This window comes from Lagopus leucura, unplaced genomic scaffold, assembly GCF_019238085.1.
Source record: "Lagopus leucura isolate 7727_CA_CO unplaced genomic scaffold, USGS_WTPT01 Super-Scaffold_100036, whole genome shotgun sequence".
In the NCBI taxonomy this organism is placed as follows: domain Eukaryota; kingdom Metazoa; phylum Chordata; class Aves; order Galliformes; family Phasianidae; genus Lagopus; species Lagopus leucura.
In genome coordinates, this window is record NW_024962285.1 from 3,309,203 (window position 1) to 3,331,870 (window position 22,668).

Below are 22,668 nucleotides of genomic sequence, written 5' to 3' on the forward strand. Positions count from 1 at the left end.
AGAGTTGATTCCCCTCCTGTTTGCAAGCTCCCTTTAGGTACTGCAGGCTGCCACGAGGTCACCCTGCAACCTTCTTTTCTCCACGCTGAACAAGCCCAGCTCATCAGCCTGTCTTCATAGGGGAGATGCTCCAGCCCCCTGATCATCTTCATGACCTCTCCAACAGCTCCCTTTCTCATACTGGGGGCTCCAGACCTGGACATAGTACCCCAGATGGGGCATGTCCACAGATCATGGCCCAGCACTTCAGCCTCACAAGTCATAGAAGAGCATGTGGTTATTCAGCATATAGAAAAGGAGGCTGAGGGAAGTCCCTGCCTCTTTCTATAACTGCCACAAAGGAGATTGTCAGAAAGTGGGTCAACCTCTTCCCCAAGCATTAAGCGATGGGACAAGAGGAAACAGCCTAAAGTTGTGCCAGGTTGGATATTAAATTATTCACTGAAGAGGCTGTGAAGTTGCCCAGAGAAGCAATGGCTTCAATTATCCTTGCACATATATAAAGGACGTGGAGATGTGGCGCTTGGGGACACTGTTGGAGGCAGACTTGGCAGTGCAAAGATTGGACTTGATGTTCTTAGGGACCTTTTCTGATTCCACGAAATCTAACACTCGCGCAGCCCACGCAGCAGCCTCCCGAGCAGCGCTGAGCGGACGCATCTTCCCGCGCAGGGCAGCAGCAGCGCCCCGCCTCACCCTCCGCGTCACGCACCACGTCCGCAGAACCCCGGGACTCACCCGGAAGTGCTTCCGGAGGGCGGCGCCCGGCAGAGCGAGTGCTTCCGCTCGGCAGCGCGCTCACCCGCCGGCTCCGCCCGCACCGCTGCCGCTTCCCCGCCGCGTCCCGCTCGGTCTCCGTCCCGCGTCTCCATCCCTCCCAGCGCTGTGCCATGCTGCTGCGGGGCTGCGGGGCCGAAGGGCCGTGGGGGCGGCTGGCGCTGCTGCTGCTGCTGGCCTGCGCCACGCGGGCCTCCGAGATCACCTTCGAGCTGCCCGATAACGCCAAGCAGTGCTTCTACGAGGAGATCGCCCAGGGCACCAAGTGCACGCTGGAGTTCCAGGTAGCGGGCAGGCCCGGCTGGGCGCCACGCGGCGTCGCGCAGGGTGTGAATGGCGGCGCGGTGAGGGCGGCTGTGCCGTGCCGTGCCTCACGGAAACGGGCTGACGTCCTGTGAGGGCTGTGCTTAGTGTGAATTGCCGAGAGGGACCGTGCAGTTCTTGTTGCTTACAATCGTTAGTGTTGGAAAAAAACCTCCGGGATAGTCTAGTGCAACAGTCAGCCCTCCATCATCGCTAAACCGCGGCCCTTAATGCCACATCTACGTTTTTCTTGGAAGCCTTCAGGGACAATGACTCCAGCACCTCCCTGGGCAGCCCATTCCTATACCTCACCTTTCTGGGAAGAGATTTTTTCTACTGTCCAACCTCAACTTCCCCCGGTGCAGCTAAAAGCCATTGTTTCTAGTCCTATCACTGTTACCTGATAAAAGAGGCCAAACCCCAGCTCAATACAACCTCCCTTCAGTAGTTACAGAGAGCAATAAGGTTTTCCCTGAGCCTCCTCTTTTCCAGACTGAACAATCCTTCAGCTCCTTATAAGGCCTGTGCTCCAGACCCCTCACCATCTTTGTCACCCTTCTTTGAACCTGCTCCAGGGCCTCAATGTCTTTCTTACAGCAAATAGCCCAAACATGAACACAGTATTTGAGATGTGGCCTCATCCATGCCAGTGCCAAGGGGCTCTCCACGTTTTGTAACAGACTGAACCTTTACCTTCTGAACAGAAAACTGTTTTGCAGCTTTGAGTTTTATGGAGCCATAGCCCTGGCATTTCTGGTACCTCTGAATCTGCTGCTGCAGGTGGCAGCCACTGACACCAAAGAGTGCAACAGCAGCACCAGAGCAAAGTCAACCCACACACTGGGAATTGTAGCTCCTCTGGGGGAGAAGTGTGCTTTTATGGACCAGCTTTTCCTTTTGAAGTCCCATATTTATTTTTTCACATATTTTGGGGAGTTTTGCTGCCAGATAACTTTGTAACTTTGTCCTCTGTGTTCCAGATCTTTGTCAGATATTTTTTTCCTACTTTTTCTTGTTTCTGCTCTTTGTTTTCCAACTCCTACTTGGTTTCTTGTCCCTTCTTACTGCTTTTTGCATTTCCTTTTTTTTTCTGGTCAGCATTTTCCCCTTGTTTTCAAATGGATGTCTCTAGAGATTCCTGCGCAGATAGGCCCACTATTGCTACTTCTGATCAGGATCATAACAGATCAGAACAGGAGGAGTGTTTTTGAAAAGACACTCCAGGTTTGCCCAACTGAAGTGCTGCATGGGCATCCTTTGGCAGTAGTCTAAAGGAAGAGCTGAGGGGAGGCTCAAGGAAGCTCTATGGGAAGGAATCTATGGAAAGCTTTAAAGGTCTGACAGCGCATCTTTATTGTGTACGTGTAAATTGGCCCTTGTGAGGTTTGTGATGCCCTTGTAAAATTTGAAATCATGCTTTAAAGATGAGTTGCAGAACTTTTTTTTTTTTTTTTGGCTTCCAACCAGGCAGCCATTTCTATATGACAATCTCCATTAGGTGATAGACAGCCAGATCTAGTCATCCAGTTTTTTTTTTGAACTTGCCATTCACGATTTTGGAAAAACAGGAAGATCTCACTTGCCAGCTGAATGTTTTTAAAATTAGCTGTCTGCAAGGCAGATAGTTTTCAGCTCCTGTGCTATTTCTGTTTTACCATTAGCTTTATGGTTCTAATAACTTAATAAATAGAAAAATTGCAGTGGTTTTAAACAAAACCATGTGAGGTGCACATCTAAAATGAAGATATGCAAACAGATATGTGAAAGATACCTAATTCAATACAGCTTCTCTTACTGTAGAATGTTTCTGTACAATACGAAAGGGACAAGCCTTCAGATATGAGTATTTATTTAAGATAAAGCATGCTCACTCAGCATGCTTTAGCTTAAAAGGAAGAAATCTGGAGCGAATATTAAGCTTCAAACTGCTAGCCTGAGAGTCATGAAAACAGCAAATTTTGAGCATCTAAACTACCAGTGGTACTTGTTACAGAGGCAGAGTATCTTGTCTGCTTCTACCCAGTAATGTCAACAATGACCAAAGCCTGAAATAAAAGTGAGTCATGAAGTTTGGAGACACTCCTGGCCCTTATCTGAATGTGCTGGTTTTGAAAAGCAGTGGTTGGTGCCAGCAGTGCAGGAGGGAAGCAATGGACCCTTCAGTAACACTACTTTGTTGACAAGCGGGTAGAAGGACTGGGCCTGTTGTAATACCTGTTCTACTGGTCATATGCCATTCCTGCAGAGCTGAGCAGCTTGATCTAATAGGATAGTTATGCTCTTTAGGCCATACAGAAAGGAGTTGTCTTATCACATTTTAACAGTGTCAACTTGCAGTATTGATTCTATGGAGAGGTGGTGGATTTAGTTAACAGTTGATTTGTTGCAGTACTGTCTTTGCTGCTCCATCAAGTTGTATCTATGGTAGCCTTTGCTACGGTGCAGTTAGCTATAAGACAGCAAGTAAAATTTCTTCTATAAACTGTTTGAAAATGTAGCTGACATTTCATTTCTGGAATTCAAAGTTTTCTCTTATCTTCTGTGTGTCGTCTATGAAAGAATGATTTTCACAGACTGGCTTCAAACAATTTTCAAATCAATGTGTTATATTTCAGAATATACTTGTCAAAGTTAGACCATTTGACAAATTGCACTTCTGGGAAGAAATGTATTAAATATCTGTATAAATGTCTTTGTTTTTTTTCTTTTCAGGTGATCACTGGAGGCCATTATGATGTTGACTGTCGATTGGAAGATCCCGATGGCATTGTGTTGTACAAAGAGATGAAGAAACAATATGATAGCTTCACATTTACTGCATCCAGGAACGGAACATACAAATTCTGCTTCAGCAACGAATTCTCTACATTCACACACAAAACTGTGTACTTTGATTTCCAGGTTGGAGAAGATCCACCACTGTTTCCTAGTGAAAACAGAGTGACTGCACTTACCCAGGTAAGATGCTCTCGTGCTTGACAGCAACTGTTAGCTTGAAAGAATGTTGTTTGTTTCTTTCCAGATTCAGCTGCATTAGATATTTATATCACCATTGAACATCAGTTGGAATTCAGACAGCATTTTTGTAGGGAGAGTGAAAGGTGAATGCCTGAAAGTAGAGGGGCTTGGCACTGTAGAATATCTTCAGCAGAGTGGAAGCCATCTAGAATTCATTAGTGACACCAGTGGTGGAACTTAATGGGAAACCTGTTCCTGAATCTCACTGGGAAGAACAACCTGGGACTTGTTCAGACACCAGACTTGTAAAACATGGTGAAACACAGATGTAACTGCAAGTGGCCATACTAGAGTGTTAAACTTTTCCTTTACCAATCACAGAATGATAGAATGGTTTGGAAGGGCCCTCAAAGATCATCTGATTACAACCTTCTGCCGCAGTTGGCGTTGCCAACAACTATATCAGGCTTTCCAAGGCCCCATCCAGCCTGTCCTTGAACACGTCCAAAGATGGTGCATCCACAGTTTCTCTGGACAGCCTGTGCCGGGGCCTCACATCTCTCTGTGTGAAAAACTTCACCCTGACATCTAATCTAAATCTCCCTTCCTTTAGTTTAAAACCTTTCCCCCTTGTCCTATCAGTAAAGCTTGTAGTAGGTTGTGCTGTTTGTTCTTCAGGAAATCCCACTTTAAGACATAAAGCTGAAAAACTACCTGTTAGAATTCAAATATTTTGATGATCTGTTGATTGATTCTCTGATGATCAAAACACAGTAAAGAGTCCCGACTTTTACTTAGACAGCATGAGCTGAACATGGAAGAAGTTTGTGAGAAATGATTTAGGGTTTGGAAAGCTGGCAACACAGATTGAACGGGTTAAGTTTTTTTAGTTTAGGAGAGGAAGTAAGTGAATTTGGGCAGATTTTTCGGAATTATTTTAGTGTTGTGGACCATTTGGAAACACTGAAAAATAACAGAATTGTCCTTTCTCTAATCAGTTTTTGCATACATGAGTGAGAGAAGGGTCTCTTGATAGAAGAACATACTGAGTTTGTTAGTGTAGTTTTTGAGATGTTGTAAAACTTTCATGACAGTTAGTGAATAACATCCTAGTTGTGTACGAATGTCATACATGTATTAAGCAGTTCTGTATTTTAATGATAGAAATGATTGGGATGTTACTGTCATTTCAGTAGCTTTTCCAGCGTTCACTTCTGAAATCGAACCTGCATTAATTTTTGTTTTGTAGTTCTCAGTGCAGTGCTCTGTATTAGATAAAAAATTTTACATGCTCTTAATGGGGAACGCTGTATTTGTTTCCTTCTCTAGATGGAGTCTGCCTGTGTTTCAATTCATGAAGCTTTGAAGTCTGTGATCGATTATCAGACTCACTTTCGACTGAGAGAAGCGCAGGGCCGCAGCAGAGCTGAGGATTTAAACACAAGAGTTGCTTATTGGTCGATAGGGGAAGCAATCATTCTTCTTGTTGTTAGTATCGGGCAGGTATTTCTCCTCAAAAGCTTCTTCTCGGATAAAAGAACCACAACAACTCGTGTTGGATCATAACTGGTAGTGATAATGCTTCAGGTCATTATGCACTATTAATCTGCAAAGTTGTTATTCTCCAATTAATTCTAGGTACAAAGGATCTAAATATGTGCAGCATTCAAGTGTGTCTACCCATCATCTATTAGAATCACAAAACAGACACAAAAAGTTATAGAAGGGACACATGATGACATTCAGAAAAAAAAACAAAAAACCTTCTGCTTTCTGATTCCTCTATTAAACATTTGCATTGGCCAGCCTATCTGTCTTTTACTTACTTTAATCCAAATTCAGTTTGTTTGTTTGTTTTTTTAACAGGGAATTTATCTGCAGTATAAAACTTCATAAGAACCAAGCAATCAAATGTCTGATATGCAGAAGCAATGCATATAAAAATTGTGGTTTGATTATAATTTCCAGGCTGAGTGGATTGCATTATAAACAAGCAAACGCAATGAACTGTAATGCTGTTTTGATTTGCTGGTTTTTTTTTAAAAAAAACAAAAAAAAAACAAAAAAAACTGCTTACATCCTTTGCTTATTTGTTAATCTGTTTCAAGTGTGACACTACATCATGGCTCATTCTCAGTCAGCCTGGTAAATCTCCACTTTGAAAACATGCTAAATTTTATAGTTGAGTGCATTTACTTAAGCATGTATTCTTCTATAGTAAGGTAGAATGTTTTTCCTCTTTTGTGATGTTTTGTTTTACTGAAGAGATTTCAAACTGAGACTGCTCAGGAATTAGATTTTCTGTCTTTAAAAATCCAAATCTCCAAATTTATTTTAAAAACTTGCAATAAAATAGAGTTGTCACTTTCTCACTGAAGCTGTGCAGTGTCTGGGCACACGTTGTTGCTGCTTTTTGGATTCAAGACCAGAGGTCGTTTGGTTTGTTATGCAGCACAGCACCAGCACTGGCCAAGGCTGTATTACATGTGAGGCACATACTGAGGTTTTTCCAAATTGTTTTCCTGTTTAGAGGCCGATTTGATATTGATACTGCATTGCACGTGTGCTGTAAGTTTTATTTCCTTGTGTGTGGTGCACTGATACAGTATGGCCTTGTGCATCTGATCGCCACTCTTTTCTGCTAGTGGTCAGAAAGTGTTTTAAATATTTCAGGTTATCTTTTGGTAGAGTTAATAGCCACGTTGTTTCCACTGCTTGTGTAGTGAGTAGCTTATGTACTGTAAAGTCTTGCTTTATTTGGATGTGGAAGGAAATAAGTGTATGAACGTACATGTAGCTGAGATTGAACTGGTCAACTCCTTCAGGTGTGTCAGGAGGAGTAAGTAGACTGCAACTTGTAAATGCACACAAACTAAACTAAGGTGGGAAAAAAACGTTGTATTACTGACTAATTCAAAAGATGCTTCTTAAACTAATTTTCAACAACCAGAGAAAGAATGCTGTATCCTCATTCACAGCCCGTGTTATCTCCAGCAAAATGTTGAAAGTGACCCCGAAGCATTCTGAAGAACTGACCCAGGGTAACTTCATTTTAAATGTTGTACTGATTGAAAAATGAAATATGTACTCATCTCTGTTCCGGAGAAAACTTCCTCAGAAACCAAAACAAATAACCAAACAAAAAACCCGAAGGAGCTCAAAAATAAGTTAACAGGTCATGGAGGTACTAAAATGCTCACTGTATGTAAAATTCAGGATTCTGTGTACTGTCTTGTACTGGAATTCAAATACTGCGTTCTCCTTTTGGAATGAAAGATTCCAAGATTTGGAATGAAAGCTTCCAAGCTAAATTCACAAAAGTCAGAAAGCAAAAAAAAGTGTTCCTTTTTTTGAGACAGATATGTGCCTATGCACTGTGTTCTTAACCATACCTATGTGTGTGTACTTCTGATACTCTGTAGCTTTTGGCTGCTTTGCACTCAACAGTGAAGCAAGTTCTATGCTTTGGGTGCAAGTATCAGATGAAAACATGAGTTAATTACCAAATTGTCTTCTATAATCTTCCAAATTTTGAATATCACTTCAGTAGTTTTAATCAAAACAAAGATATTTGTTTTAAAGATTGAAATTTTTTTTTTCCACTGTTTTCTGTGTGCTATTAAAATGGGTAAGCAGTGGGGTAAACCAAACACTGGTTGTCCATTGTATACATGTCTGTTCTTTCATAATGTTTGAATGTGTAAGGTGGGACTGTTCTGCTCAATATTGCGCCCACTGCAGAGGTTTCGTGGACTTGACCTTTTCATTGAAATTAGTTATCTGAACCAGTCCTTTGATATCTTGCTACGTAATATGCAGCAATAGCTTAAAATGCCTTTATTTTGTCGTATTAAAAACATGGCACAGACACCCATTTAAACATAGCTGTATATAGTTTTTAAAATGTGACTGAATAGGATATAATAAAACACATGCTAATATGCAGTGAGTGAAGAAATGCTTTGTGACTTTTTATTTGAGCTGCATCTTTTCATATATGAAAAGATAGCTTGATTAATGGTGTCATACACAAGTAAATTGCCATGCATTAATGGGGATACAACTGTGTTTTTAACTGCTAAAGACCCTGGTTTTCAGCTGTTCCTTCAGTGTTCTGTGTTTACGCAACTTCTTTTCGTGTTGTGAAATGTCAGTTTTTGATTTAGCTTGGAAAAAAAAAAAGTTTGAGTAAGACAAGAAACAGACTCTGTGAATACTGTATGGGAAAATAAAAAGTTAATATATGATTGTGGTCTGGTTGCTTGGTCTGCATTTGGGGAGCATTATTTGTTTAAAAAGTTTTGAACGACAATCTGAGTGTCAACTCGTATTTTAATACATCACACTGAAAAGTCTTTATTACCTGAGCTTTGATCACTCTTCCGTTATTGTACGTTGAGAAGTGATTCAATTCACTGCTGTCGATAATTAGCTGTACTTCATGGTCACTAGAGAAAAACAAAGTTGTGATTTGGAATAGTGGGGCTGTGGTTGGCCAGCATTGCTTGGTGGGAGGTCAGCTGGGGGTGGTAGGGCAATGGCTTCCTTCTGACATCATGTTAGCTGCACCTGCTGTCTTCTCTGTGGTTCTCTGTTGAGAGCTAACCAGCAGTTGCTTTGGTTTATGACATCCTAGTGTAAAGTATAGCTTGTGTGTTGGTGGATGTGTTACCAAAGCAGTTTGCTCACAGTCTCTTGTAAACCGCAGTCCAGGATCTTCAGGCCTACACTAAAAATGCAAACACAGAGCTACCCTGCTTACAAATATTTGTGTTCAGGAAGTGAATGCACAGTGGTGATGGAGACCTCCTTTTGAGCCCTTATGGTTCAGAACGCTTCAATAACTTGTATCTTCTTAATACTTATGTATGCATATTATTACATACCTATACAATAATATATGTCTATCATATATCTATATATGATGATATATATGATGGAAAAAAAAAAAAAAAAAAAGTTCAATGCCTTAGAGCTTGCATGGTTTTTAGTTTTCTCATAAACTTTAATATCTGAAATTGAAAGTGGAATCCAAGCCTCTTACTCTGGAAATACAAATAAATATAATCACACTTAAAGAAAATGTGGAAATCATCACTGCATAGATGATAGAAGGCAATCTGAGTAATGAGAAATAGCTCATCATAATACTAAAAACAGTGAACAGTGGGAAGGAGAATTGTATTTGTTCTGAGATTGTGTGAGGAGCTTTTCATCATACAATTTTTTTTTTTTTTTTCTTTTGAATACTCCAAACAAAAATCATACAAGTTCAGAAATACTCATTTTCTTAGAGTTTGGTTTTTTATTAACAGAAATAACTACAATATCAATACCCTTTGCTTGGTCTTTCATCTTCCCTATCCCTGCCCTGCTTCTTTCAAATACATTTATATGAATCCCTGCTGTGGTGGAGTTGTAGCTCCTATATCCTATGCTTTGGTGTAGTTGTTCGCTGGGCCCGTTCTTAACTCCAAAGAGGGAAAGAGCAAGGATGGCCATACAGTGTTACTGATTTTACTGCTGTGCTTGCATGCTGAGAGACACAGATAGCAGCTTCCTCATTGTAGATACAACCGGTCCTGTGCCCCTTCCCTTGCAAGACTTTGTTATTTGGCAGCAAAAAAGGACCACGAGCCACATAGCGTGTATGAAAGTGCAATTGCTGTGGTGGGACCAGCACAGCAGAATGTGGTTGTTAACATTGTTTTTTAATATCAAAAAAGGTAGTGTATGAGGTTGTCTTGTAATACATTTGGTGAGGCCAGAGTTCAGGTTTTTTGTTTTCCATTTAAACTGAACAAGAGTATAATCAGCATGGAGGACGTTTATATTGATAATGATGAAGAAGACTTGCATATGTTTCAGTCAGAGTGGCTGCAAGAGAAGAGCAAACTTGTTTTAGTGGGGAGAGGAGGAGGATATAAAAATTGCTTTTATGAATTAAAATGACACGAAATGCAGGAGTACTGTCTGAGCATTACACACACAGCAATATGTCTGTGAGTGTGCTATTTTCTTGTGGGATCAGAATGCTGCCATGCTCTCTGCATGTGTGCTGGAGGGCTGTGAGGCTGTGGTGGTGAAATAAGAGCATGGAATCAGCAGAACTCATGGAGAAGAACATCTGTGCTTGAGCATAGCACAGATAGGCCAGTGCAACCTTTCATGAGTATTAAATACTATTTAAATAATTAACTCCGTGGAATTTCTGGCTTATGTGGAAAGTGCTGAACTTTCAAGAATCAGGAAAGCAGGAAGACTGGGACTGGGGATCCCACCAGAGGCACCGCTTGGAGAGACTAGCTCTAAGTAACGTGACGGAGCTGTGGATGACCATGCTTACTGCAGGGGAGGTGGAGAAGATGACCTTTAAGGTCCCTTCCAGCTCTAAGTATTCTATGATTCTTTCTTACACCTCTGCAATACACTACATGAAAGTACAGCAGAGTTCCAGGTTAATGCTTTGTGTCTTGGGCAAAGAACACTCCCCTTTCTGTGTCAAATCAATTTCGTTCTCACTTAAATCTTTTAGACTGTAAAAGCAAATATTTGATCCATGTCATGCAATCAAAAAACTAGGAACAGATAGAAAACTAATGCTTAACAGAATTAAAGATGAACAAGAACTATAAACGAGGCTATTTAAAATATTGCTACTAACATTCAAATCTACTAAATAGGTTTCATCTGGAAAAACTTTAAAGAGACAAAATACAAAGTGACGCCATTGAAAATAAAACTCACATAACAGGTGTATGCATGAAAGTTGGTTTTTTTCCTCCTTAATTTAATAAAACATGATGTTCTGAAGGAAACTAAGTATCAGGTTTACCTGCTGAAATGCCTACTCAGTGGTAGTCTCCCAGCATCTTGGATGGAAGCAATCTCAGCTGAAGAAAAAAGGAGCTCCAGTATCACATTGGGTGGATTGCAATGCACAGATGATTAAAGACACTGGAAAATAAATAATTCATAAGTTAACTGGAGTGGTCCTGTATATATTTGAATAATTTCGTATACAAAATCAGTTTATATCTACTTATGCCTATCACCAACCCATATTTATAGATACCAAGATATATAGATATAGATACCAACACATACTTATAGATTGCCCCCACAGAATAAAGAATTGACTGTGTATTTAGATATAGTTATTACTGCATAGCCTGCATAATGCATTCACCTGGATGATTAGACCTTAGCTAAAAGTCTTGTGAAGACCACGTTTATACAAAGTCTTGTAAAGACCTATGCAAAGTCTTTTATTGCAAGTAGTTAACACAGCAGAGGTAACCCAGAGTCTGAACAGCAACTTCTGGCTTACGTACATATTACCAATATTACATATTTACTAAAAGTCTTCTGAATGAAACATCTGCTTACTACTGGACTGCCTCACATTACACGTTCTTTTAAATGCACTGCAAGCTTTGACTTTTTTATACTCTATCTGAGTGTACTTTATCTAACTATAAAAATAAGTATAAAAATTATCAGATAAAAGCCTTTATCTGAGAAAGGCTTTTTAAAGCGTTTTAAATTGCTTGACAGAGATCAGTGAGCAGTAAGGTCTAGCTAAAAGAGTTTACCAGATTTCTAAAGGGCTTCTAATTATGTCTCAGACACTTTTAAAAGAAGCTTTAGGCTTGAAAGAATGACTTAATTAGTAAAGCCTGATCAATTATTAATAAATATGAAAGGAACTGAGTGGGTAGGGGTGAGTTAATGGTTAACTCCTGCAGTGGAGGAAAGATGCCAATACAGTTCTGCAGAGATCTGTCCTATAATGTGGATTGTCCAGCAGAGGTGTATGAGGGCTGCACTGAAAGTAATGCCTGCCATTTTATTATAATGGCCCACAACCAATGAATGCTGGCAGTATGGCAACAGAGGTTGAAGCTTCCCACCAATATTCCATTCCATTCCACATTGTTGCCATGTGTCAGATGGCAGCAGAGGAGCAGTCTGAAAAACAGCACCTGACATGGAAGAGCATATGGAGCAAAGGTGTGGAGTTGAAAACTGCATGTCTTAAAGCTTGCACCCACTGACATCTAACAATCCTTGCTGAACCCTTATGGAGACCAGCAGTGGTGACAGACAAGCCACACTCTGGACAGCTGCACAAATCAGCTAATGATTGTGACTACACTGAAAAACAGTACTTCTTACCTGAGAAGTTGCTCTGTCAAAGCGCTCTTGTGCTCTTTGTATCTTTTCTACCCTCCGTGGAAATAAATAGAAGGCTTTTTTTTTAGGAGTAACCTACAATGTTAATACCAAAATGCTATATAAAGAAACTAATAGAAAAGTGAATTTACAGAGGCTGAATGCATCAAACACAGATTTTTTAATAGCAGAAAGGTAGACTGTGTTTTGGAGAACTGTAAAGGCAGACAGAGTAGTGAGCAGTAAAACAACCTTTTAGCTCCTACAGGAGAGAGAACACGTGCAGAGCTGCCCCATCACCTTTGGGAACAGACAAGCACCAAACATAACTATATATCACTGTGCAAGAAGCAAATTTTGCTTTTGCAGAAAGCAACAAACATCTACCTACCTTTTTGTACATGACAGCATATGAACCCAGTGCAAGTACAGTTATCTAATTTTATCACACATATGCAATCAGTTGTGCATTATTTACCCAGTAGATGCAGACAGCTGCAATCATATTTACCACGAACAATTGTTACTGTTTTTATACTGTTATTAATGATCATATACATGAATTAGAGGTTACCTTAAGTGTTACTTCAGCAAACATAGATATTAGCAGCTGACATTCTTTTCCCACTGAAAATAAAGAGCAAACCAAGGTTTTCTTAATTATTTTCCCCAGAACAGAGAACAGACCCAGAGCAGTGTGTCAGCTGATAGCTCTTCTGGAAACCAAGGCTCACTCTTTCTCCAGATAAACCTATGCCAATTCTAGCAGAGCAGAACGTGGTTCACCGGTAGATGTTATCAAACTGATATCGTTGGAAAAACTGGGAAAGCTTTTGTACTTGGAACTGTGAAGAAGGGCTTGAGTGCCTTAAAGTACATACCACCCATTTAACAAAACACTTTACCTCTGAATTCCAATCCATGAGCAGTATTTGTGCTTCAACCATCACTTTTAAGACAAAATATAATTCTGGCAAAGACAGAGGCAATAATTTAATAATGATGCAAGAGATTGCTTCACTAATGCAATACTAAAGAGATGCAACTGTTAGCTGTTACATCTTAAATGCTTATTTGGAAAAACAACATCAAGAAAAGGATGAGTTCGCCAACAGCAAAACTGTGATTCTAACCTTGTCAAATGGCTTTTATGAACTGAAATTCAAATCTCTGGATGACTGTGATCTGCTCATCAGGATCTACATTGTTTAGGCACAGCACAGTAATTAGACAGCAGTTTGAGCTGTCTTTGGCACGGTGATGATACCTCTTCAGAAAAAGAAGTGGAAAAGAAACAATGGGAAATGCTTCTTACATCCCCTGAAGAAGCTGAACATCCATAGAACTATGGGAGTATTTTAACGAGAGCTTCATCTGAAATTAGACAGCAGCACTGATTTTTATTCAATTTTTTGAAACACTGTTTTTTGTTGTTTTTTTTTTTTTTTTTTTTGTAGCACTGCAGCTCCTCTGCATTAGATGCTGACTCCTATTTCTATTTCAAGCCTATATTGATCTACAGATGGTTCACTAACGGGATGACATGCACGACACAGTGCTGTACCTTCTGAACCACAACATCATTTACAAAGCCTCAGTTACGTTTCTGTAATTGGAATCAGGATGAGTTCTTACTGGTAATTTGCTAAGTTTTTATCAACTCTGAGAAAAAAATTGAACATTGACAACATTTTTTCACCCAAAGGGTGGTGAGGCACTGGAACAGGTTGCCCAAGGAGGTTGTGGATGCCCCATAAAATCATAGAATGGCTTGGGTTGAAAAGGACCACAATGATCATCCAGTTTCAACCCCCTGCTATGCGCAGGGTCACCAACCACCAGACCAGGCTGCCCAGAGCCACATCCTTGGCCTCGTGTTTCTTGAACTTACCTTGTGGACCTCCTTGCTTGCAGTAGCAGAAAGCCCCACGTACACCAATCCGATGGCTTACTGTGCAAAGGCTGGTTTGGCTTGGTCTTTAATGATTGTGATTTCAGGTGTCCACTAACAATCTCTTAGAAGGAATGGGAGAAGACAAGGTTTTCTGAATCCGAAATGTATTCCAGTACTTTTGCTATGACACAGGAGCACTGGGTGCTTGAAATAGCCATGTTCTAGTTTTAGAAATGGATTTCTTTCCTGAAGTCTTTGACTCTTTATGTCCATTCCCAAAGAAACTGGTGAGCACAAATTTGGATCCAAGCAGAGGCTGGGACACTGCTGAGCTGAACAGTAGCTCTAGGTCACAAAGATCACTTGCTGGGATCAAACCTGTTAATAAAGCCTTGGTTTTAAGGTGGAGGATCCCTGCAGGCATTCAACGCCAGGCTGGATGTGGCTCTAGGCAGCCCGGTCTGGCAGTTGGCGACCCTGCATACAGCAGGGAGTTGGAACTGGATGAGCACTGTGCTCCTTTTCAACCCAGGCCATTCTAGGATTCTGTGATTCTATGATTTGAACATAGGACATGAACAGAGGTGCTAGAAAGATTAACGAGTCCAAATTAAGCGAGAAGCACGAGATTGCAATACAGTTCCCTACCCCTAACCCTTCCAGCCCTTGTTCAGTTTGTTGCTTCAACTTAAAGTAAGCCCTAAGCACCGCAGATCAGGTCGGCAGCCCTTCCCCGCCGCTCCGAAGCCGCAGCCCGCTCGGCCGGCGCAGGCGCAGTGCGCGCGGCAGTGCCGGCGTTCCCGCGCCGATGGCGGCGCCGCATCACGCAGGTGCGGCCGGGTGGGGCGGCGCGGCGCAGGTGCGGCGGGGAGGGCGGTTCCGCCGCGGGTGCCGCCGCGGGTCATGTCGCGGAGCGCCGCGTCGTCGCCCTCCGGGGCTGCCGCCGCCCCCCTCCCGCCGCCCCCGCTGCCGCTGCAGCCGCCCTTCGGTCCGGACGCGGGTCCCGGAGGCGGACGGGCCGAGCTGAAGCCGGTGCGGCGCTTCATCCCCGACTCGTGGAAGAACTTCTTCAAGGGGAAGCGCGGCCGCGGCTCGGGCTGGGACGGAGCGACGTCCGACGTCGGGTTCGTGTCGGACGGGACGCCGTGCTCGCCGCCCGCCTCTCCCGGCCCGCCGCGGGCGCGGCCCGGCCGCTCCGCAGAGCTGTGCGCGGGGTCGGGCGGCAGCTGCCGCTCGCTGGAGGCCGAGGCCATGCTGCGCGGGGACTCGTCGGGCGCGCCCACCGGCATGACGTACGAGGAGCAGGTGGAGGCCTACCGGCAGCGCTACGCCTACATGAAGTCCTGGGCCGGGCTGCTGCGGCTGCTCGGCGTGGTCGAGCTGCTGCTGGGCGCCGCCGTCTTCGCCTGCGTGACCGCCTACGTGCACAAGGACAACGAGTGGTACAACGCCTTCGGCTACTCGCAGCCATACGGCTACGACGCTTCCTACGGCGGCTATTACTACAGCGGGCCCAAAACGCCCTTCGTGCTGGTGGTGGCCGGCGTGGCGTGGATCGTCACCATCGTGCTGCTGGTGCTCGGCATGTCCATGTACTACCGCACCATCCTCCTCGACTCCAGCTGGTGGCCGCTGACCGAGTTTGGCATTAACGTGGCCATGTTCCTTCTGTACATGTCCGCCGGCATCGTGTACGTCAACGATGTCAACCGAGGGGGACTCTGCTATTACCAGCTGTTCAAGACGCCGATGAATGCCTCTTTCTGCCGTGTGGAAGGAGGTCAGACGGCAGCCATCATCTTCCTGTTTGTCACGGTGGTCATCTACCTGATTAGCGCCTTGTTTTCTCTGAAGTTGTGGAGGCACGAAGCAGCCAGGAGGCAGAAGGAGCAGATGGAACGAGAGGTGGGTCGTGGGGGTCCTTTTGGTGGGCACAGCTGTAAGGTCTGCTGTATGGCCCTGAGCCTTTGCAGAATCACTGGGTGGCCTGGGTGGGAATGGACCTCAAGGATCATGAAACTTCAACTCCCCTGCCACATGTAGGGCCACCACCTTCCACATTTAATGCTAGACCAGGCTGCCCAGTGCCACGTCCAGTCTGCCTTTGAACACTTCCAGAGACAGGGCATCACCTTCGGGGCTGAGCCATCAACCTCAGTCATGTACAAATAACAAGCATTGTGAAGATGTGACCCAGAGTCTTTTTGGAAAGGAACAGGTGTTGTTTGGTGGAATACTGCATTCTCTACAGACATTATGTGATGAAGTACTTCCGTGTGTGTGTGTGTGTGTTTTCCAAACAAAGGAAAACACAAATCATGTGCCTGTTGAGCTTTTTAGTAAGGTTGGGCTTAAAGACAACTCATTTGTTTGGAGACCATACTCTCAGCATGTGGACTGCTACTGCGAATGACAGCAAGAATATAAAATACTGGTTAGTATTTTGAAGTAAAAATCCAAGTGGTTCTTGTCTATTCAGTATTTACTTGTCTAACTGTGTTTACAGTTGTAACAGATAATCACTCAGAGGGTGGTGATGCACTGGCACAGGCTGCCCAAGGAGGCTGTGGATGCCCCATCCCTGGAGGCTTTGAAGGCCAGGCTGGATGTGGCTCTGGGCAGCCTGGGCTGCTGGTTGGTGACCTGCACACAGGTGGGAGCTGGATGAGCGCTGTGCTCCTTTCCAACCCAGGCCATTCTGTGATTCTCTGATAACAATAGTGATGAGAAAGCTGGTGTCTCAGTTCTGTTATTTCGTCTTTTCACTTTATCTGTTTTGCATTGTTGCTGGCCTTGTCCCTACTAAAACCACTCAATACCCGCATAGTTAATGATAAACTGTCATAACGCTGCCAACCAAGGCATATGAAGCCAATTGCATAAAACTTCTTCCATGGGAAAGCGCTCTGAAAAGCTGCTAAAAATCATTAAAAGATACCTTAAAAATACACATACATGAAGTTTACAAAAGCCTACCTTAAGTAATTGTCAGCATTTAAATGCAAGAAGCTCCATTCCATCTGCCTTATGGTTGTATTTCTGTTGATTTTCAGCATTTTAGTTTAATGTTGGTTTCCTTACCAAGATCTTGCATGGAACATGAGACTCACTTTTAGGGAAGTGAATTGTAGATGTGTGAGACTAGCTAGTTTTCAACCAGTTTTTAAATACATCCTGCAAGAATTAGGTGATTTGCCTGTTGCTATTCATGTTCTTTTATTCGAGTTACTTAAGAATATTTTTGAAGTTAACATTTCTATCATATAAACTAGGATCAAGAGAGTGCTGTGCAGAAGAGTAGCTGGTTGGTTGCTGGTTAGTTCACCGCTGTGTTTTCTAGGCAATGAGCTAAGCTGCATGAATCACTGGAATATGAAATTTAAAGGTGATTGAGAAGTGGTTGGAGTATTTCCTCCCTGTTCCTTTCGACTGCGCTACTGAACGTCTTGTTCTGGGCTTTGTGTGGTTTTCTTTATTCCACCATTCTTCAAACATCTTAAAAATGCTTGATCTGAAAACGTTCTTATGCTAAATATGTTCATTATTTATTATAAAGACATAAGAATATCTACAGCTTGGCTCAAAAATATATATTAAGTATCTGTGCTTTTTGATTTGCTGTTTAAAATAAAACTTAAAGTTCTGTGTGTTTTTTGTTTGTTTGTTTTTTGACAGATGAAAACACAGGTGTCTTTACCAGACAGAAAGGTAGGAAGCAAACTCATTTTTCTGTTAATTGGTATTCCCAATTGCATGCTCTTCTTTTCTTGTGACTCCTTGTTTTGACTACCTTTTTTCATTAGTTTTTTTTTTCATTGTTGTTTTCATTGGAAAAGATGAGGTTTAGTTCTGTAGTAATAGTCAGGAAGGCATTCTCTTGCTCACAGGATTTGGAAGACGTCTTTGAAGAGGTTAGTGCTAGTTCATCTTGGTTTTTAGATTTACTGTTGACAGCATGAGTTCCGTAGTCTTTATCATAGAATTTTGCAGGCATGGTTGTAGCAACAAAGCATCTGATGCATTACAGGATTTAGGGTTTAATTTTTTCCTTTTGGCTTCCTGTTAAAGTTGGAGAGGGGCCAGTGGGAGCTCATTGTTAGGTTTGAGATTTGAGTTTGCTGCTGTTATTCTCTGACTACTCCAAGACTCTCTTACAAGCTTTGAAATACCAACAAAATAAGGATTCTTGTGCTGCTGCACAGATCTGCAGGTTCACATGCTACGAAGCTTGGGCAGGATTTTAATGCAGTAGGTGTTGATGATTTCCAGAAAATTTATGGAGTATTTATTTCAGACTTAAATGTTTCCCTTTAAATACTGTGAGCATCCTGCCACTGTCTTTTCTGTTGCTTACTTCAGTGCTTTGTTTGACATCACTCCTGTATCAAGGATTAAATTGTAGAATTGGAAGTAAGGCTAAAAGGGATTTCTGTAGAACAGGGTGATTCATGTTTATCCACAAATGAAATGGATATCCAGAAAACTTCCATAAACTGTTTTTTGAGATGCAGGGGACAAATCCTTTCAAGACCCAAATAAGTATTTGACTGTCACCGGTACAGATATTACATTCAGTGCCAAGAATATTAGAACAAACTGAAGATAACCATTTTAAATTTTTAACTGTGGAACTCTTTCCTGATTTTCTAACTGTAGTAAAGTATGTAAAGAATGTATGTGATTTACTTATGCTGCTGCTTAGGACTCTTATCTCTGTCTTAACTGCATACTTTACAGAACTTGTGTTTTGCATTTGAATAAAATCTCATTTTAATTGGGACAATATTTTTTCTTTTCAAACGTAGTGTGCTGACAGTGAGGACGCACCAAAAGAAGAGGTCACTTACAGGCAGCTTAAATCAGTGGAAAGGAAACCAGAACTACTTAATGGTCATATCCCTGCAGGCCACATTCCTAAACCTATAGTGATGCCAGACTACTTAGCGTAAGTGACTTAAGTTTGTTTATCAAAGTCAGTGCTGTTAATTGACTCGTTCTTTTTCAGGCAGCATTTCTCTTATTCCTATTTTCTCTGCACATGCTGCAGAAACTTATAATTCTTTTTCAATGCCATGGACACAGTAATATAAATAATCTGAAACTTAACAAACAACCCCTAAAACCCTACCCAAACATTGGAACACACTGTTAGAATCTAGCATGTAATTACCAAAGGAACAGAAGATGCAGGCAATATTCATGGGAAATTTCTTAGCTTTTTAGTTCTATAAATTTGTCTAATCTTGTGTGAGTGCTAAATCAATAATATCCCTTTTAAAGGGTAGGCTTTCCACGTTATCCACAATCTGTTTTGTTTGTCATTTCCAAGATAGAGCGGGTGGCAACCCTGCCCAGTCTAGAAAGGTTGAAACCAGATGTCCTTTAAGATGTCTCCAACCCAAGTCTGTGATTCTGTGGTGAAGTATAAAATAAATTGATTTATATACTATTTGGCATGTATTTCACTGGTTCAGATTTGGGACAGCTTCAGCAATTAAGAGATGAGCAGACATTACAGAAACACTTTACTGGTGTCAAGACTCTGTGTGCTTGTTGAAGTCTGATGTCTAATACTAGTCACTGAATATTTACTTATTTTAAAGGAAATACCCAGCAATTCAAACAAATGAAATGCGAGACCGGTATAAAGCAGTGTTCAATGATCAGTTTGCTGAGTACAAAGAGCTGTCTGTGGAAGTCCATGCTGTGTTAAAAAAGTTTAATGAGCTGGAAGCATTGATGAGACAACTTCCTCAGCATCCTGGAAGCATACATGTGAGTACCTGTGGAAAAAAAGGGCTAATGGAAAGCATGCAGCTTCTAACTTTCATTGGTTAATGTCTGGTGACATTGGCAGTGGCTCAGTAGGAGAGAGAGTTTTTCTCAAATATGCTGTTTCTTATTTGGTCATCTATCTAGAATGCAATGATATTGTATATGTATTTGTATTTTTCTGTTTTTTTTTTTTCATGTTGTTAGCTTTCTAGTTTGAATAAAGCAAAGTTAACTTGTTTTCACTGTTTCTTAAGTACAAAAGGTACAACTAAAGCCAGAAAAGATTTAATCAGCTGAGAGATAGACTTTTGAGAAGTATTTTGTAGAGTTTACATGAGTGTGTTTAAACGTGTGTGATATCTCTCTGCAGGAGCAGGAAAGGATATCAAAAGTTCTGCAAGAATATGAGAAGAAGAAAAATGTGAGTGTTTTCAGCTTTACATTGCTGATTAATCTAAAGAACAACAAAGGAAGTGTAAATAGACAGCACTTCTGATAGAAATTTGCTACCTTGGGGTACCCCTAGCTATTACAGGGCTTCGTATATTTTGTATTTTAAATCTTTGGCAAAAGGGTGATGCCGCCTTCGCTGTTCATGCCAATAACCTGTTTTGGAGAGGGCTTCTATTAGCCAGGTGAGGAATAAAATAGTTAAGTATTATTGTCTTTTAACATTGTCATTTTAAAGGTCCGTTCACTTCTTGGGGTAGAGTTTGTTCACATTCATTAGCTGACATGGACGTCAGATACATTAACAGAAAGGTAGTCTTACACTTAAAAAGTTTTTTTTCTTCTTTCTTTTTGGCAGCTTGAAACTTGAGTAGACTTCCAAAAAGTCACTTCCAGCATAATGCAAAGAGTTTCACTTGGTCAGTTTTAAGTGCAGGCAGTAAACGTGTACCTGTGTTCTTTCAAAGCGTCATCCGTTCAAGTAACTGTTCTTTTTAATTAAATTTGAGTTGTGTCCATGTTAACTAACTTCCATTTCTTTTTTGGAGAGGTATTTATTAGACGTATCAGAACCCATATATTAAATAAAAACTGTGTAGTAGAATGTAGTTCACATTTGCAGGCTTCTTTTTTTAAAAACTGCTCTCTTTCCTAAATAGCTGCAGTAGTGTATTAAAGCAGGACTTCTTTCTGTAGCCCTCCATGAAGGAAGAAGAAACAGGCAACAAAAAATCATTGTCAAAGAAAAAAGTATTATTCTGGCAAATAGTTATGTGCTGTCTTTAGTCAAGAACATCCTTAATAGTAGACTACTACTGGATAAAACTGAAAGCATAGTTATTAATGTAAGGATTTGTGTTTTCTTGGCAGGATCCTGCATTTCTGGAGAAAAAGGAACGTTGTGAATACCTAAAGAATAAGCTTTCTCACATAAAACAGCGAATTCAGGACTATGATAAAGTTATGAACTGGAAAGTACAAATTTAGCAATGCCTTGAGCTTGCCTACAATATTTTTCTAGTTTTTAAATCAATAAGTGTATTGTAAAATATTTATTTACTCTCAGATCTGTGTACTTTCAGTGGGGATAACAGCTACCTGATCACTTCATCACTTCACTGGGTGTTGTGTGTTACTGATAGGTTTTATATGCAGATTTAGTTACAAATCTGTGTAATGAAGTTGTCAGATATGTTTAGAATACCAGTGTTAACATTCTGCTTTTTTTAATTAAGCATGGTTTATTTGACAAGCTGGGGAGTCCACTAGAGAAGGCAGTTCTAACTACTGCGTCAAAAGTGTGCATACAAATTCTGTATCAAGGATGCAGATGACATCAGAATGATACCAGAAAGAGTTGCATTGTTCTCTGTGGCTGGGGTTTGGTAATTTGATCACACTGAGGAGTTTCAGCAGGTAGGAAATGAAGTGTACAAGGTGGCTGTATTTTCAAATACACCATTGTATGTTAGAAATTACTGGGAGTAAGTTCCTATGTAAGCAGTGATCGTATGCTGTTTTTTGTTTTGTTTTTATGCTCCTCTGTAGAGGTCATGCAACTTAAAAGTGGCCTTAAAAGTGACCTTATAAGTGACCTTAGAAGAAGAGTGGCATTGAGTGAGGGTCATGGCTGGTGTTCCACTAGTGTTGCTGTAGACCAAGATGATCTGCATGTATTTTGGGGACGTTTTAGTAGGCTTTGACTGGGTTAAAGAAAGAGTACTTCTCTTTGTCAGCAGGGAGCTGGACTTTCCACTTTAGCTCAGTTTAAGATTGTGTAAATGCTGCTGTTTGTGAACTTCTTATTCAGAGATTTAGTACAAAGAAATTAATTCTCAAAATAGAAATTATTAGCATCTTTTATAAGGCGAGGAGTATTTTGTTTTCTGGAGTGTATCTTTATAAATTCAATATAACTTTTCTTCTGTGTTGGGGTTACAGGTTTATATATGTAAATTTTCACATAAGCCAGTGAATTTTCTCTTTTTATACTTTTTCACATCTTTTTAAAAAGCTTTTTACATAGTAAAATTGCTGGAAGCATTGATAGTTTCCTTGTACAGGTTTATATAATTGCAAATGGACTATTTTTTTGAAATGTGTTTTAGTTTCATTAAAAAAATGAAACAACCTAACAATGTTAATCCATTGCTTATATAATCATTTCACTGTTAAAAAAGATCGCCCCTGTTGCTCAGTATTGAAAACACATTAATACACCTAACTCTGGGATTTATTTCTGGTTTGATTTTTGAGCTCTTATCATCATTTATGTTGCAATCTTGAGGTTTTATTCACTTTCATACTTAAAAAATTGACTTTACAGTTTTATCAGC

The 22,668-nt window shown here is 41.2% G+C and overlaps 2 protein-coding genes across 2 annotated transcripts; both read left to right on the forward strand.

Moving 5' to 3' along the window:
• The first annotated feature begins 853 nt into the window (after nucleotides 1-853).
• Nucleotides 854-8,285, forward strand: TMED7 (transmembrane p24 trafficking protein 7). The gene is made up of 3 exons (XM_042882933.1): nucleotides 854-1,061; nucleotides 3,793-4,038; nucleotides 5,368-8,285. Exons 1-3 carry the CDS (start codon nucleotides 891-893, stop codon nucleotides 5,602-5,604), a joined length of 654 nt encoding a protein of 217 aa, XP_042738867.1. The 5' UTR covers nucleotides 854-890; the 3' UTR covers nucleotides 5,605-8,285.
• Nucleotides 8,286-15,010: 6,725 nt separating this feature from the next.
• Nucleotides 15,011-22,655, forward strand: MARVELD2 (MARVEL domain containing 2). The gene is made up of 6 exons (XM_042882871.1): nucleotides 15,011-16,012; nucleotides 17,783-17,815; nucleotides 18,913-19,052; nucleotides 19,711-19,882; nucleotides 20,253-20,303; nucleotides 21,203-22,655. Exons 1-6 carry the CDS (start codon nucleotides 15,011-15,013, stop codon nucleotides 21,317-21,319), a joined length of 1,515 nt encoding a protein of 504 aa, XP_042738805.1. The 3' UTR covers nucleotides 21,320-22,655.
• The last annotated feature ends 13 nt before the right edge of the window (nucleotides 22,656-22,668 follow it).